Here is a 17,659-nt window from a genome sequence, read left to right as displayed (position 1 = left end):
CAGTCACAGCTCGGTCATCTCTTGTGGTGTATGTGGCTGGAACACACAGAACAATTCTTTAGGAGCTGTTCGCAGTAAGCCTAAATTAAGTGGTTTTAAATTGCTATAAAGACTACACAGGATTAGACCAGAAATTTTAGCACCGCTATTAGTAGAAGAAAATAAGTCATTTAAGCATCTACGCCCAATTAATTAAGTCTGACCCATGGCTGCTTTGGAAGGCAGGCTTTCCTAGTCTTTATTGCTGAGCATGCTGCTATGTGGCAAGGAATAACCCTTTGGCCAGTTTGAGTCAGCTGTCCCAGCTCTGTTTCTTCCCAATCTCTTCCCCACCTGTGACCCCTCTCTGAAGGGAACATTGGGAAAAAGAGAAATCGTTGACACTTTGCAAGCACTGCTCAGCACTAGCAAAAACATTGGTGTGCTGTCAGCACCAGCTTAGTCACAAATCCTAAACAGAGTAACAAGTGGGATGCTATCAGGAGAGTTAATTCCCTCCTGACTAGAACCGCTATGAAGACTGTAGAGAGTGTGAAGGAGAAAAGATGTCCAGGGAAGAATCCATTTATTAGGAACTTTAGTGTGTTGGTGGCATGGATGTGCTCCATAATAATTAAAAACTCCCTATTGTTCATGAACATATATTTAATATATGTAACTTTTCAACATTAGTACATCGAGAGAGAGAGAGTATGCTGATAAAATTCAGAATATCTGAGGGGAAATGTGGTGAAAAAATAAGGAAATAGTAAACATCTGAGAAGAGAGTCCTCCAATGAATACATCTGGTCATTCTGATGTCAAAAAAATCTGTTCTGTACTGTAGTCACTTGACTACTCAGTTTTAAAGGTATATGATATGCCATAAAATCAAGGAAAAATAAGATGCTCATTAAGCATATAATGATGGTCTTTTGTTGCCTGATGAACTTAAAGGAACACTATCTGAAAATACTATTTATGTATGATTTTTCTTGCTTGCTGCAATATTATAATGTAACTATTTTCTCCTCGCTGCCTTCTGCCAGTGTGGTAATATGCTATTCTATGATTACTGAAGGTAAAATAAGACTATAAGAAATTTCTGTTAGACAAATTCTTTCATGTATTTTAGCCTATCATCACGGTGCTATTTCTAGTTTAAAATGAAGACAGTGAAAATAAATAATTTAAGAGTGTAATCTAACCTAGATTTTTCTCTTTCTACTGCCTCACAAAAATGAAGACACTGCCTATAAAGTTAATTACGTATTTCATGTCACATATAGTCTTTGAAGGTAAAACATCCCATAACTGTTTACTGAGATACTGATCACAGGAAGGAATCTTAGAGCTTTTCTTTGATTTGTGTTCCTTCTTAACTTAGGAAGTATTTATTCTTTCTCTGTAGCACCCAAGATTTCAATAGTGATCTATTCAGGTATCTCAATGCATGGATGTCTTTTGGGGCGCATTTTTTTTCATTATGGTTGTGAAGTATGTAGATACTAGTTACCCTTATTTGGGTAATGAAAGTTAAGGCTGAAGTTTAATAATACTTCAGACATCTAGTTTTGGTAGGTAATACTAATCTAGTGCTGAGTTTTGGAGGTGTTGAACTTTGACCTTTTCTAACTAAATTTTCTAACTAAAGCTCGTACAAGAGTAATGAAGATAGAGGGTCTCTGAGATTGTGTGGTGCTCCTGATAGACCAGTGCTGTATTTTTTAGAGAAGTCATGCTTTATTGCCCTTAGATGTAATACTAATTATATTGTATTGTAGATTAAAGAATGGCTTAGCTGTTTTAGTGCTGATACTACAGGTCTAAAGACAGTGAAGTTGGAGTGCCCTCTCAGACGTCATAGCGAAATTTGCATCATTATTATAATATTGACAATGCCAAACTGATTCCATTCTACTTCCAACTTCAAAGTAGGAATATCTGTCTGAACCTTTTAGAAAGAATCTTTGTGGCTTTCCAACTAGATGTGTCTCAGATTTAAGCTGCTGTTTTTTATAATCTTCCATCATAGTTGCATAATTTTTGTAAACAGTAGGATAGATGTTAATGCAAATCTATTGATAGGACTGTACTTAAGATGAGTTACTCTTGATATTTATTATTATAGCATGAATCAGGATATGATACAGTCTTTCATTGTGAAGGAAAATTTCTTTCTACTGAGAAAAATTATAAACATTCAACAGAAGGATCAAATCATATGTGAAATTTTAAACTTACTGAGCTTTTTCATGCAGTCTCGAAGCCTTGTTTCTAAACTGAGCACCCGCTGATGTAGTTCATCATAGTCATAAGCACCAATTTCTTCCTGAATACCAGTGAGGACAGTGGACAGATTCCTAATTTCCTCCTTGAACTGGGTGATTAATTTGGCATCAGTTTTGTATTGCTCCAGAACTGGGATCAGTGGCAGGAGCTCATCCATCTTTTCTTTCAACTCCTGTTAAAGGCAATTGGATGTATGTTAGAGCAGTTTAAAGGAGTTCAGTCCTCTTGTTTTCCATTATGTAATATTTATGCCTAATTATTAAAATGACTTGAAAATGATTATTGATTTTAGCTACAGATCTAGTTTTTTTTATTGTAGAAGCTTTAGAAACCTCAGAATTTATGGCAGTAAGCAGTAGATAAAATGCATGAGAGAATAGTTTGTTTCTGCTGTGTTACATGATTACCTTCAAGTGATGGAAACCAAAATGTTGAAGGTCTGACTTTCTATCCAGAGGGTATAAACTCCCAACTAACTGTATCTTTCTTGAGAGAAGGTGATTAGGCTTGAACCCATAGTAGCATCAAAGATGTTATACCTGTTTTTATAGCAGGTAAACTGTTAAATTCTATTTCATTCCTTAGAAATACCAAGTTCATTTCTTTCTTAATGTCTTTTGAGCCCTATTTAGTTCTGATCATATATCACATATACCACAATCATATATATCTCTTTCTTTTTATGCAAAAAATATCTGTGGTTCTTAAACTGATTAGTATTTGTCATACAGGTACATCACTAGGTGCCTTTGAGCTTCCTCTATTTTTTGCTCTGAACTATTGCAAATCATTTTATTGCCATGTGCAGTTGGTGTTATGTTGCCAATCCTATCCTTAAGTGTTTATTAAAGAAGTAAGGCTTCAGTTTGGAATCTCTGGCTGATGCTTTTTCAGACTTTGCAGTCATGTTCTTTGAGAATTTCTCTGGTTGCAACTTATGGTGCCTAATCATTCTTTATGTTGTTATTATTTTTTAAAGATATAAATCTTAATGTTTATTAACTTAGGTTGCTTGAGGTGCTTTTTTTTTCTTTTCTTTTTTTTTTTTTTTTGCTCGGTCGTTGCTGTGTAGAAAGCCTCAAAAAATCCTTGAAATCAAAATATTTTCTTTTCTGAGAAGCATGCAGGTTTGTCCTTGATGTATCAGCCGTACACAGAGATTTGCATATCTGTTTTTAATTTGTGAAAACAGCAGGATGTCCATGAGCAAATGCTTAGAGGCATGGGAAGATGCGAGACTGGGCAAAACAATAAAAAAGGTGGAAATGGAGACGTGTTAGGTTCTATTATTAGGTGATAATAGAGATAGGGAACGGATGAGGACACCCAGGGAGGGATTATTGTGAAGGGATTAGAAAATACAGTCCTGAAGGACAGCTGGAGTGTAGTCAGGAGGTTAAAAGGAAAAACAGAAGAGAATTAGAGTAAAGCCTAAGCACAAGGAAGAGTTGCAGAAGCAAATGTGGTCAGAAGTTAGCATAATAACAGATGTATGGAGATGCACGTGCACAGTTTTTTAAATCACTTGTATTATAGGATGCAATAAGCATAGTAAAACATTTCAAAAATAAATAATCTGATGCCAAACAGAATGCTTTGCTAGTAAGGAAATATGAAAGAAGTGGATGGGATTGGCCATTACAAATGGTTGAAAACCTATCTCTGAGTTTTCACTTCTCAATCAGGTTTGAAAATCGCTTGAGAGGTATGCAGCATTTATTCATCACTCAGCTAATTTATCCATGGGGCATTAACAATTTCTTCCATATTGGAATTATTATTTGTTCAAAATAAAGACCTACATGTGGTGTTCAGAAGGGTATTTTGCACACAGGTCATCTTAATAGCTAGAAATTAGCATTTTTAATACAAGCATAATAATAGTTATAAATTAATTAATAAGAATCATGGGTTTCCTTTTTATCTTTGATTTTGTTGTCAAGGGGTCTTCAAATTATGCTTTAATAGCTGAATTATTGAGTTCTTCTGCAGCTAAAACTATTTTTATTTGATTGTTCTTAGTAAAAGCTCAGTTTTAGTCTACTTTATCTGCAAAAATAAAATAGTTATGGTTTTCTTGATGACAGCAAGAGTAGTCTTTGTGACATGGGAAGCATGTCTTCGACTTCAGAAGTCGAAGTTTTTATTTAATTTGGAGGTAATGAACTTAGGCTTTGGTTCTGTGAAGCCATAAACAGTTAAAAACCATGATTAAATCATGATGGAAAAAAATGAACAAATTGTAACTCAGCAAAATGTGTATAAGAGACACAGTGAATGCATGAGTGCTGATTTGACATAAGTATGCTCAAGTATCACCTGGATCAAATTTGTACTCTGGCTGTCAAAAATATGGAACCACAACATTAGAACATCTTCAGTAAATGATATAAAGATGATCTAGGTGTTTTCACAAAGAAAAAAGTGTCTTCTGACACACCCTAACTTTTGTTTCTATGACGGTACAAGAATTAAATTGTATTGCAGTATGAAGGGTGGTAGACATATGCTAGCACTTAGTGGCTGCTGATATGAGAGGTAATGCTATGTTAAGAATGAGTTTCTTTGTCTCAGTTGAGATAAAGGACTGGAAATTTAGTAGATTGAATTTCAGAAAGTTAGCTGCATATTGCGTGGTGTTGACCTTTCAAATTATTCTGTCATTTAGATGTCTAAAAATCTGTTTTGTCCACCTGGCAAACTGTCAAATAGAAGTTAAATGACTGACCAATACAAATATCAAATACTGAAAAGGTCAGTACTGCAGAAATCTACTGCCTTTGATGTCAAGCATCAGACAGTCAATTTAGATATTTTGTTGCCAAGTAAGTTTAGAACAGGAATACAGAATACATAATGAATATATAATGATATTACACAAATACAGTGGTGGTGTAGCAATGAGTGATAAAAGGAAAAAAGGCAGAGACATTTCTTACTGCCTGAAAATGACTGGATATATGTGCTCAAACTCTAATATAAAGAATGATGAAAGAAAATATTAAATTTGGTAGTCAGATAATTAATGTAATAATTCCTGATATTACTAAGAAGTGTTGGATATTCAGTATATCTGAAAAAGAAATTATGTAATTATTTACCTCAGCATTGATTAGAGAACTAAGTCCATTTTGTTTCATGAATACTTAAAAATTTATATACTTTACTTTAGTCTGCAGAATGTTTTTTCTAGATCCTATCTTGCAGACCAGAAATATCCATTTATTATACCTGGTATTTGTAGAACATATTTTCTTGTATCTTTTTTTTCCTTAAGAGTACTTCAGATAGCTGATTTCAGAGTATACTATGAAATTTTGTGAACTTTCTACTCAGGAAAAGATTGGCACATGTGGGTTTTTTTTTTGTCATTAAAAATTCCCTGGAAGTCTTTCTTTAATAGATGTGACTAGGAATGATTGCCCTCCTCCCCTATCTCAAGCTCAAAATAGCAAACCTTTAGATATGAAATTAGACCTTAACTGTACTGTATAAAAATTACAACAACTGATTTATTATTGGCTTTCTTTTCTTCAGCTGCAGTAAATATCAGGTAACAGAAGAAGTGTAGAACTCTTTACTTATTTGATATTAATTTCTTTGAATCTTCCCATTTATCAGTGTATCTTTAATGAACAATAATTTTTCAGTATGACATGCACATTGGTACAGAAAAAAACAGAATTCAGTTTCTAGGGACATTATTCTAATGTTTTAATAATTAATAGTTTCTTCCTAGCACAATTAAATTGAACAGAGCAAAAGATTATCATCATAAAGGAAACTTTATTATTCTTTTCTTTTTTAATGTTGCTCTTGTATGAGCATTTCAAGCTGAGATCTTAGCAGTCCATGCATTGCTGCTTAGTACATTGCTTCCAGCAGGCTTTCAAAGTTATTGTTAAAATAAAACCTACTTGAAAATGCTTTGTCATTAATGTCTTCCGATCATCTTCAATTTGCCGAAACTTGGCCTTCAGCCCTTTCATTTGTGTTTCCATTTTTAAAACATACTGGAAATCCCTCTGAGTCCGTAGATTTAAAACTTCAATAGATTGGGACATATTCTGAACCTGTTAAAGAAGAACACTCTCTAAATGCACTTTTTGTTGCTTTACTTTTTATTCCTGGTTAAGTAGTTAAATGTCAGGCAATAAAATGTGCTTATAGCAAGGCTTTAGTTGTGAGTCATTTATACCACAGTATAAGCTTTAAATTTCATAACATGACAGTACAAAATTTGGGAAACAGGGCTAACAGAGGACTAGCAGGAGTAAGGTCTTAGAACCATTAGGGATCTTGATGGTTTCTTTGATGTAGGGGGGAAGAGCCTCTCAGCTCCACTTTTGATGGTCTGGAAAAATGCTGTTAAGCATGGGAGTCTACTAGTCTACTTTGTCTTCTGTGGTAGATGGTGACTGTTCTTCATGGTGTTCTATGCAGCATGTGTTTTCTTCCAGGCACTTCAAGAGTAATGGGACTAAAATTGGGATAGTTTTGCTGAGTGATTTTTAGCTAGTAGGTGCTGAGAGAATAATTCAGTAGAAGGAAACCATGATATTGCCTAGATGTAAGCTGGGATGCGCTTATTATTAAATTGGTGTTTGCTTATGATTTTATAGATGGGTATAAGATTAGAAATGTTAGCCAATTGTCTTAATGGTAGAAAAACTTTTTTTAATAGATGAGAAGAAGTGAATGTACAGGCAACTTTTGTATGTAGGGCAAGTGACTTTGTAGCTATTGCTGGCGCTTCCACAATAGTAAGGCAAGAACTTTCATCTAGAGTAAATTTATATTTTAACTGCACTTATTAAGAAAGCAATGCTTTTGCCAGTTTTAAAAATAATATATTTTTCAAATGCAGTTATTCTTTTTTAACAAATATTCTGTTTCCTTCCCTATTTCAACTTTCCTCTGAGAAAGGGAGTTGTTAAGTTTTGAAATATTTCTAAAACTACTAAGCTGCATGTCGTGCTACGGACTCGGTCAAAAACCTGAAATTAAGTCTCCACTGAAGTTCAGAGGTTAATGAAGAGCAAATCTGCAAGATCTGGCATTATATTAACACTGGCATGATTTTTTTAGCTAGAACTATACTGAAAAAATACAGTATGCTAAAAATACGTTTTTTCTGTCTACATTGTATGTTGCTTTCTGCTGCTGCTGTTTAACTATTCTATCTCATACTCTGAGGTTATGCACTACAATCACTACTGACTTAAGTATGCAGAGAATGCAGGACAATAGTTTGTGTTTTCATGGTTGCAGCTTTTTTTTTTTCTTGTTACAACGTAACACTTTACTAGTTTTAGTATAGACAATAGTGGATGGTACTGGGAGTAGATCTTGGGTTGTTTGGGCAAAATTTGCATAACCAGAGAACAAAGAAGATAGTAAGTGAGAAAATAAGTACAAGCAACTTAGCATATTCCTCTTCTGTACGATCTGCTTTGATCATGCTGTCCTGCCTGTGTTTCATTATTAGTTGATGTGAGGCATGGAATGACCTTCAAAAGACACATAACTGAAGCAGAAGCTGTAGTTCAAACACTCCAACAACTAGGTAGTTTGAGGTGGGATTTGTAACATTCAACACAGGGAAAATCAGTCCTGACTACATGTAAGGAAAACTTTTGGGAGGAATGAATAAGAGAAGATGCAGCTTTATTTTGCTAGGTAAGTGGCTTGGGTTGGCAAAGGTATGCTATAACAACAACAGAAAAATTTGGGAAGGTGCTGAAAACACTGATAGGAGACATACCCTGAAGAAATATTTTTGTTAGATAACAGAAAGAAGTGGATTTTTGTGGTAAATGTATTGACCACAAGGAGGAGTTCGTTGGGCAGACTTACCTTCTCTAGTAGCTGTCTAAGTTGCCTGCTCTTGGCATCTCTTGAACACAGGTTTTGTTCAGGTGCAACAACTGTACAAATGCAGCGGCCATCAGGATCCTGGGCTGAACTATAAACTTGCCACCCTTCCTTGGGGCTAATCTGAGTCTGTAACATACAATAGTAATAATACAAATGAAGGGAACTGAACTGATTCTGTTGTTTGAAAACACTACCTATTTTGGTTTACTTTTGCAGTATATGTTTGCAGTGAGGTTCCTCCTAGTCATTGCTCATTATTTTCTTAACTATTTATACTGGTGATTTTGTTCAGATTTGTAATAGTTATTTAGCAGTGTGCTGTGAGCATTGTTTCAACTGTGTATGAGAACGGTTTCCTGCTTGGGAACCAGCAGAAGCTGGTTGACTTAATTCTTTGCAGAGCAGTGTTTCGGTTTTTCATTAACAGAGAACAAATATGTCCTTTCAGCCTGAATGACTTTTACTTTAGACTAATGGAAACAACAAAGACAGAAAAGAACAAATATAAAATCCCAAAGAGAGAGCGCAGTATATGTGACTCATGCAACAGGAAGATGGTTTGGAAATGGTTCTGGATGGGGGTTGGCAAGTTTGCTCTTCAAGATGCAGTACAGGAAACTCTTCTCCATTGACTTCAGCTGAGCTCACACTGAAGGGAGAAGGCTTGCTGCAGAGCAGTGCTGAGAAGTACCAGGTTAGTTTAGATGGAGGGAGGTGATGGCAGACATGGCATAATGCAGTTAAGACACTGAACTGTGCTTCACTAGGACAGATCAGTTCTGGAAATTCCTAGCATTCCTTTAAAATGCCTTTAAAGCTTGGGTGGCACTTTGTGAAAGTGGTATCTGTCCGTTTAATTGATTTTATGGAGGTCTTAGAGTGTTGGAATAAGACTATGTAATTAGATGACTGAACTCAGGTGAGGGAATGAAGACTAATGGACACCAGAAATATTTTTTTCTCAGTCTGTAATTTAAAATTAATATTAAGCATTATTTTTTCCTAATAATACAGTATTGACTGAATTTTACAGTACAGTTGCTAATGGGATAGTACTGAAATATTTCTGGACATAGTTGAAATCAATTACTAATTATATATAAAATTGCACTAATTGTTAGCATGGAGAGTGATTGTTAAAACCGGCAAGCTTCTATTGATGCATAGCGAGAAGAGTAAATTGCATAATTCCTCACCTCAGAAAACATGCAGTATCTCTGTAGACTGAAATTAGTAGGGAAGTTAGCATTACTTTTCTGAGAATCAATTCAGTGTTAGAAGGCAAACTTTTTTCCCTACAATGACTCTGAAGCCACTGAAGATGGCAGTGATCTCTTCTACTGTGGAATTTAGTGAAAAATGCAGAGTTGGGGTGTTCCCCTGTTTTGCAAGGAAAAAGAAGGCATACATAGATGACTGTAAATAGGGGATAGCTAAACTTGCCTTAGAATTTGCTAGAAAGGCATATCCAGTGCTACATGGTTCCACTTCTATGATGTACTTAATTTTTAGGGCAAAAGGAATTTAGTTATACATGTATACAAAAATAAGAATTGAACTTACAGCTGGAGAGGTAGTTTAATTTGGTTTTGAGCAGATACTAAAACTGCAGGCTGGAACAACTGAAGCCCATCAAAGCTGGTAACCCTTGTGAAGTGTAAGCTCTGTTCACTCCACAAGTTTTTATGTTTCTGTGTAGAACTGATGCCCAGACAGCATGGCCATGCAGGAGCAAGCTTTTGTTGGAGTTCAGGAACCTAGAGCTTGTGATAAGTCCTATAGGACAGGAATACTCAGTATGATTTGTGCACAGATTGTGATATTTGTGATATTATGTTAAAATCTATATTTAGATTTTACTGCATTCAGTTTAGTACATCAGTGAATGAGTTCTGTACAGTGGAGAATGAATGAGGCAGCACCATCATGCACAGTCTGTAGTGAAGCAGTTATAGTCCAGGCTGTGTTGTCAATGGAACTTAATGGTTCTAATGATGTAATATGTCTGTGTCTGGTCTAAGAAAAAAGATTATTGATCAACTCAACCTAATTGTGACTTGATTAAAAAAAAAAAAATCTCACTAAAAAAGACCTTCAGGCACAGTATGAGTGTGCTGTGATGGAATACCTGTGCAGAAATGAGTGCTGAATTCACACCTCCCGTATAGGCTGTAGTTCTTTCTGGTAGTCCATGTTTACCTGTATTTATCCCATTAGGGTTCCTTTGTTAAGTAGGATGGGTTGTTATTTTTTCTTTGCTTTGCCCTTTAAGCCCTTTCTTAAGCAGAAATCGCTGTGGGGGAAAATCTAGCAGGCATCAAAACCTGAGGAGAGCTACTGAATCTACATTCAGATGCAGGCTTACTGCTGACAGGCCTTAGAAAACATACGAGGAAAGAGATAACGACTGGCAAACAGCAACAATGATAATAAATCATACTAGTTTTTGGAAATTTGGAGAAAACAGAGGCGTCTCCTCCAAGACTGCATTAATCTGGTTTGGCAGGCTGCTGTGCTATGCAATCACTTCACCTAACTCAAAAAGTTGTACTTTTTTAACTTGCAATTGTAGATATTCTTATAGAACTGTTATAGGAGCCTCCACTGTTATTAGTGACAGGGCAAATAGCAACATGTATACTTCATATCGTTGCTTAGATATAGACAGTATTTGTCAATTTGTCCTGTGACTTCAGTCCAGGGAAGGAGGTCTGGTGAGGAGGCCTGTTCCCCTGACCTCACCTCATTGTTCCAGTTGAGAGGAGGAGAAAATGTTAGTGAAGATGAGGAGGTTTTACTTTGTTTTCCTGACATTTCTGAGCTGTATATATCCTAGAAGAAAACTTCTGGAGCACTGCTTACACTGCTCTGGTCACTGGGGAAGCTGACAGTGGATGACAGCAGCTTGGTGAGCAGTTAGTGATGACTAACAGCACTGTCAAACATCTGGGGCATAAAGTCTGTCAGCCAACAGCTGAAGTTAAGTAAAAGCCTGAGATGCTTGGTTTTATGCCAAAACCCCAACAGACTGAAGATGGTATTTTTTCCATTTGGCAGATGATGCCAAGCTCAGATAAGGATTCTATGATTGTGTCCCTGGATCTTAGGGCACTCGTGCTAGTTCTCTTGAAACATGAAATGTGTCTGTAACACCTACTTAATGAGTGCAAAGTGCATCACTGAAATAACACTTATGAGGCCTTTGTGTAATTTGTGTTTTTTTTGGAGTGAAGGGAAGCACAAGTTCACACTACTTTGAATCTGAGCATGTAAGCATACATAATGATAGATGTGTGTGTCTATAACTATTTATGCCTACATTATATAGTAACTAGGGTAAAACTCTCAGCTACTCAGTTGCAGCTTTAAACTTGGATTTAAGTTAGGGAACCTTATTTCTTGTTATATCATATTGCCACCTACACTCTAGTTCACTGGACATAAGTTATATTGAAAGAAAATAAAATGGAATTTTTCTTCATCTGTTCAGCTTTGTGCTGCTCTAAAACTTAACAGAATTCTTTCTTACAGCATAATCAAGTTTTAAGTAGCAGCATTTAAAGCCCAAATGTAGCAACTTTCTGCAGTAATGCTTTTCCTGCATACATATATTCAATTTAACATCGATTAGTAAATACATCATTTTTGTTTACAACTAAAAAATTAAAGTCTGAGCATAGCAATCTTCTGTACAAATAGTGAAATTTACATTTTACATAACACACTTATATAAACATCTGATTGCAGTTAACATATAGTGTTTCACTAAGCATTAGGAAAAATTGTTTCACTTCAACTTATGAATACCAGTATGGTGTTCCCTGTTGTCCAATTAAATGCTTGCTATTTACAATTTTCGTGAATAGCTAATCACAGGTTTTCTGTATGTGGTCTTTAATAGATGCTGCTATATAAGATCATCAGCCATACAAACTGCTATTTGTGTCATTTGTAACTTGCCTTTCTAATTTTCTGATACCCAGCCTCCTAGTACCAATTCTGTTTTGTTTCTAAAAGCTATTTATTTGTTTGACTGTGCTCCAATAAGGAAAAATGTATATTAGTATCCAGACAAAAATTAACAAGAAATCTGTTGCCTGAAATCTCTTTTCTTTAATAATGCACTACATTTTTCTGGAGCAGTAAACAAAGGAAAAATGTCTAGGCAAATAAAATGACGCTGCTGTACTATTTTTAGCATTTCACCCTCAAGATGAAAACATTTTTTCATAAATATTTAAGGATGTTACTTGATAATCTTCTTGTCCATAGTAAGACCACAACATGCTCACCAATTTATAATGCCCAGATAGCATGCATTAAGTGATGATAGGAAGGTTAGTATTAAAAAGATTTACAAAGAGGCAACAGAGTAAAGCTTTTGCTAATTCTAGTTCAGCATTAAGATGGCTTGCAACACATCACAGCTACTTACTAGAGTATCTGAAGTGGGTAGTCTGGTGGTATTTAGTCCTACCAGAGATGGGAGAGTTTGGGACATCCAGTTAGAGATCATTGCCATGGTACTAAGAACAGCACCAAGCTTCAGCAGTGGAGGACTCATTGCTGTGGAGCTAATGAGTTTTCATAGTGACTGATTATCATCCCAATGCAGGCTGGCAGTGAGAGGCGGGACTGCAGCACACAGCAGCCACAGAGTGAATGGAGAGCGAGGAATTCAGATTGAATCATCCATTAAAAACTCAGATCCTTATTTGCTCTCACTAACAAATACTCTATGACTATTTATTTACTACTTTTGACTACAATACTGCTCTTGTGCTGTTCCCTTAATAGTCTTTGCTATTTTCAGTGGGAGATGGAATGGGTGAATTACCTCTTTATAGGTGCTAGAAAATAAATTAGCACTTAACTGGTTTAGTCCTTGCAGAACTGCAGAATCTCTATCTGAAATTCAAAAGTATAATCACAAAACCAAGCAGAAATAATCCCCAACTCCCTATTACTCCTGTGGCAGAAATATGCTCAGGAATATTTGAGAATCTGACACAGGAACTATACATGTCCCAGACAGAAGAATGGGGAGAACTGAGAGCTGTCTGCCTGCACACGAAACCACAAAAGTATTCTCAGAAAACTTTCCAAATATTCCTTGATTTGTTGATCTCACCTAAATTACAAACATTCAGTGACTTTATAATTTGAAAAGATTGTTACTAAAATAATTGTTGTTTGTAAAAGATTACTGAAGTAGTACAGGTTTATATTGCTCAGTGTTTGTTAGTGTATGTGTTACTCTAATGAGAATTATTGCGTTGCAGGGCTGGCAGGCTCCATATGTCTCCACTGCCTTTTGGGTAGGAACAGAAAACAAACTGTGGGTTGCTCGTATAGCATTTGGAGGATTCTCTTGGCTCTAATCTGCTGTTAAATCTGCTGTTCTCTATTGCTGTAGAATGATCTCCACGGTCAGTAGCAATTTATCTTTTTTAGAAACTTAGTAACTGTAGGGAAAAAAAAGCACAGAGAAAAGCAGTGTGGAAATTCTGTGTCATTGTACTGTTGGGGTAGTTACAGGTGTTGTGTTTTTTTTAAGAATTATTTTAAAAAGAAGAAACACTGAACAAGGATTTATAATGGCAGTTATTTTTGACAGAACTTGCTTGAAAATTTGCAGAGACAGAAGGCTATATTTGCTTCCAGAAGTAACCGTGGATTTGGTGCATTTCTGAATTTGGACTGTCTCCACAAAAGAAACCCATAGTGAAATTGAAAGGGTTGCCTTTTTCTAAGAAAGTGTAATCACAAATGCATTTATTAAACTTACTATAGTTCTGCAAACACTTCTACTGACCCTCAGAGCTTGTGCACCAAATGTAGGTTAAACTTTCCCAACATTCATTCAGAACTACTTCATTACTGTTATTTATTGAAAACGTATGGACAATTAGTTTTTAGAAAAAGAAATAGAAAATCACATTGGAGATTGCCATGTAGTTTTATAAGGGATCCTCAAGCACAAATATTTGGTAATAGAATACATGGTGAAATTCTCTGTATTCCAAAATGTAATGTTTTCTGGATAGACATTTGTCAGGTGAGCTGCTAAATGTTACAGATACTCAAAAAACCACAATTCACTGAAGAGGTTCATTTGAAATCTGAAAGAATGTTTATTTGCTTTATACAGATGCTGCACGGAAAAATAAGTTTTTTGCTAGCATCCCTAAATAAATATAGACGCGACAAAAATCAGTTTACTCACTGAACTGAAAACCTGCTGACTTGTGATTGACAGTTTTGCTCCTAGACACATCTTTAAATATAGTGTAGCAAGAGGTGCTCCTCCAGGCTTCTTGACTGTTTCTAATTACGGATTACCATACAAGTGGTATCTAGATTCCCATGGTGCTGAAGTTTGATCTGTTACAAGTGCATAAGGGCTTTAAAGCACATTTGCACTGCAGTGCAGTGATGCAATTGCAGATTGGAGAGAGAGATGTGAGTCTGCTAAAGCAACTTAGCCTGAGGATTGGTGTTAGGGTAGCTTACACTGGAAAGCTGCAAAAATGCCTTTTTAGGACCTTAAATATTTGGTGACTGTGTGCTATACTGCCACAAATTGATAACCTTGTTATCACAGCTGAGGTGTGATTGATACAATAAACAGTAGTTACCATCAGTGTTAGAAATATCAACAAGGCAAATGTCCTGGAAGTCATCAGTATGTGAACGCACATAAATGCATGAACAAGTTTAACTATTTTCCAGATGAAGGAGAAGAAACAGCAATAGTAAGAAAGATTAAATAGAGAAGATCAGGAGTGGCAATTTAACCCTCGTGTCAGCTCAGAATGTGTGCTTAAAAAAGAAAAAGCTTACTCCAAAATAGTTCATAGAATTCAAAATCATGTTCTTGGGTAAATGCTACAAAAAAAAAAAAAAAAAAAAAAACAGTTTTATTTGGTAGGAAAATATATTAATTTCTACATAAATAGTGAGCCTGAAACATTGCATTTTATGCAGAAAAATCAAAGTGTTTGTGCACTCATGTCTCAGATATCTTAAACAATTTCCTTTGAAGAAGAGCAAAGTCAGTAACCCTAAACCTCAGTAAGTTAGTACTTTGACAAGTTAGGTTGACAGAGTAAGCTCTTGTGCAGACATCAAAGCTTCCCTTTGTACCGTGGTCTTCTGTAGGGTTTAAATTCTTCGTCTTCACACCATATATTCCAGTGGTGACTCTAGTAAGCTGAATTCGGAAATGTGTCACTACAGTAGTCTTGTTCCTGGGCACTGTTGGTTTTTTAGGTAAAAGGAATGTGTATATAAGCCAAAGTTCTTGGAATCTGAACAGCAATTAAAATTCTTGGTCCACCTTCAGTGCTGTGGAAGTGCCTTTGCCCTTTCTATTCAATTCCAGTTCTCTGAATTTAGAAACCTTGAGAAGTCTCAAGCTGTTTCATCTAACACTACATTTTTGTTTAAGACAAACCTGTGGCTTTGCAGCGTCCCTTGAGTGGTAATAGCCACGTTCTTTGAGCAGATGGAGAGGCAAGTGTCCTTCCTTTCACCAGCCTCATCTTTGTGACATATCACAGTCAGGCATCTCCACTGATGGTACTGATGGTACACTGATGGTCAAGAGAAGGCTTACTATAAGACTGTTCTATCCTTGTCCATACTCTCAAGGTGACATTCTTTCTGAAATGGCCTTGGTTATCCACTTGTTTTTTTTTTTTTTCTGGCTTCAGGATAACTCTTAACTCCCTTTGAACGAAGGAAGAAGTTCTTGGCGTTTTCATCTAAGTGGGCATGGTTCATGATGTGAATTGCTGGAAATAAGGAGGAGGCTGAGCAGTGTGCACTAGGAAGGTTGGCAGTTAATTAAAAGAGGACGGCAAAAAGTACAAGGAGGACTAGTTGAAGTGAAAATATATTTTTTTCTGGTTGAATTCCTGCTATCTGAATTTTTAGTGACATTTATATTGTACTCAGTATTATCTTAAAAGCTTTCCCTGCAGATGTGCAATATAAAAACGGCGCTAGAGGTAGAAAAAGAATACAGTGGAATCACCCTTCTCTGTTCTCTTGATTTCTCTGGGTGAGCTAGTTTATTCATGCTCACTTAAAAAACTTAAAAAAATAAAAAATAAAAAAATACAGAGACATCTGCTCAGAGCTTGATGAAAAATTCTGCTGAGAGCCCTTTACGTCTCAGCAGAGGCTGATATTCTGCGGCTTTGGAGAACCTCAGGGTGCCTTCTCTCGACACGAAGAGCAATAGAATAGGCCAGTGCAATGCCATATGCTCCCAGGCCTGGCATTGCTCAGGTTTGAAATGATACTGCAATTTCCATGTTCTTTTGTTACGGGCTGCATATAAGGATTTACATATAATCCCCCCTGTGATAATCCCCCTGCTTAATGCTTTTGATCACTTGTATTTTTTTTTCTCATTTTCAAAATACGTATAATTCTATTCAGGGAGAGAACAAACCTCAGTGCTGTACAGAGCTGAGGTAGCTGGCTTTTGCTTAGGGTAAATTTTAAAAGGAACTTGGTTCTCAGGTATTTAGAAGCTGAAATTCACTGTGAAGGAAGAAAATATAATCGTGGAGATGAGCTAGAGACATGAAAATCAGTGGATTTGTTGTAATTGAATAAAGTCAGTGTTTTGGGTGACTCTGAATGCAACTGTGTGTCAGAAAACTCAGGTGAAGTATTTACTGAGAACAGCAGCCCATCTACACCCTGTGAAAGTGGTTGGTTTAACTGAACGGTCTTGAGGTCGGGCAGCCAGCACTTACAGGGAACCAGCCCTGTTTTCTGAAAGTCAAGGCTGAAGTGCCTAGGGGATCAAATGGCAAATGTTTAAAGCTTGGGTAATCCTGTGTTCTACAGGATTATCAACATTCAGAATATGAGAATAGTTTAACTGGAAAGAAGGACAGATATAAAGAAAGAATAGATATTTATATCCAATGTTAAGGTAATTAAACACGTGTGCATGACAAGTTCCAGTAAAGGTGATCTGATTTGCCATTCTGCAATGTTAGAGGTGTAACACAGAAGTAATTACAATGATCTAGTTTGCCAAGGTTTATCTTTTCTGGCATTAAATACATTACTGACTACAAAATCATTTTTAAAGGCTCCAAGAGGTTAAACCATGAAAGTAAAGACTATTAAGATGAAACTGGGGGAAAAAAATATGTATCTTAGCTAATTTATCAAAGCACTGGTGTTGAAGCAATTAAATAACAATAGGAAAGTGCCATCATACATCATTTTTAGCTTTGGAAATCAGTTTTAGATTTATAACAAGGATAAAATGATTTAAACTCTCTGTAAAAGAAGATCGTGTGACAGAAATATGAGAATGAAGAAAATATTGCAGAGGTTGAGCGTGAAGTGGAAATCTGAAGAAACTGCATTTCATTGGTGCTTCTTTTTCTACTTTTCACTTTTGATGGACTAGCAAATTATTATTTGTTTTCTTATGAATATACCACATAGTCTGCCACAAATAAGAAGATGAGTGATTCCA

General features: G+C 36.0%; 1 protein-coding gene and 1 long non-coding RNA gene across 7 annotated transcripts in view; one reads left to right on the top strand and one right to left on the bottom strand.

The window, feature by feature from the left end:
• The window catches only part of LOC149916830 (uncharacterized), a 225,335-nt gene that overhangs the window by 110,435 nt on the left and 97,241 nt on the right, over positions 1-17,659 (top strand). The gene's annotated exons all lie outside the window — the stretch shown is intronic.
• The window catches only part of OLFM3 (olfactomedin 3), a 48,773-nt gene that overhangs the window by 4,130 nt on the left and 26,984 nt on the right, over positions 1-17,659 (bottom strand). The window contains exons 1-4 of one of the 3 annotated variants that reach the window (XM_090146231.1): positions 12,560-13,013; positions 8,128-8,268; positions 6,189-6,344; positions 2,224-2,443 (exon numbers count right to left, since the gene is read on the bottom strand). In XM_090146231.1, coding sequence (XP_090002357.1) covers positions 2,224-2,443; positions 6,189-6,344; positions 8,128-8,268; positions 12,560-12,712 — 670 coding nt within the window. In that variant the 5' untranslated portion in view covers positions 12,713-13,013. Of the gene's footprint in view, positions 1-2,223; positions 2,444-6,188; positions 6,345-8,127; positions 8,275-12,559; positions 13,014-17,659 lie in introns of those variants that run through there. The other 2 variants (XM_090146229.1, XM_090146230.1) reach the window with 2 other exon arrangements.

Source organism: Phasianus colchicus, chromosome 9 (assembly GCF_987193195.1).
Source record: "Phasianus colchicus chromosome 9, bPhaCol1.hap1.1, whole genome shotgun sequence".
NCBI classification, from domain to species: domain Eukaryota; kingdom Metazoa; phylum Chordata; class Aves; order Galliformes; family Phasianidae; genus Phasianus; species Phasianus colchicus.
Note: the sequence above shows the minus strand (reverse complement) of the source record. Positions and strands in the feature narration are given on the sequence as shown.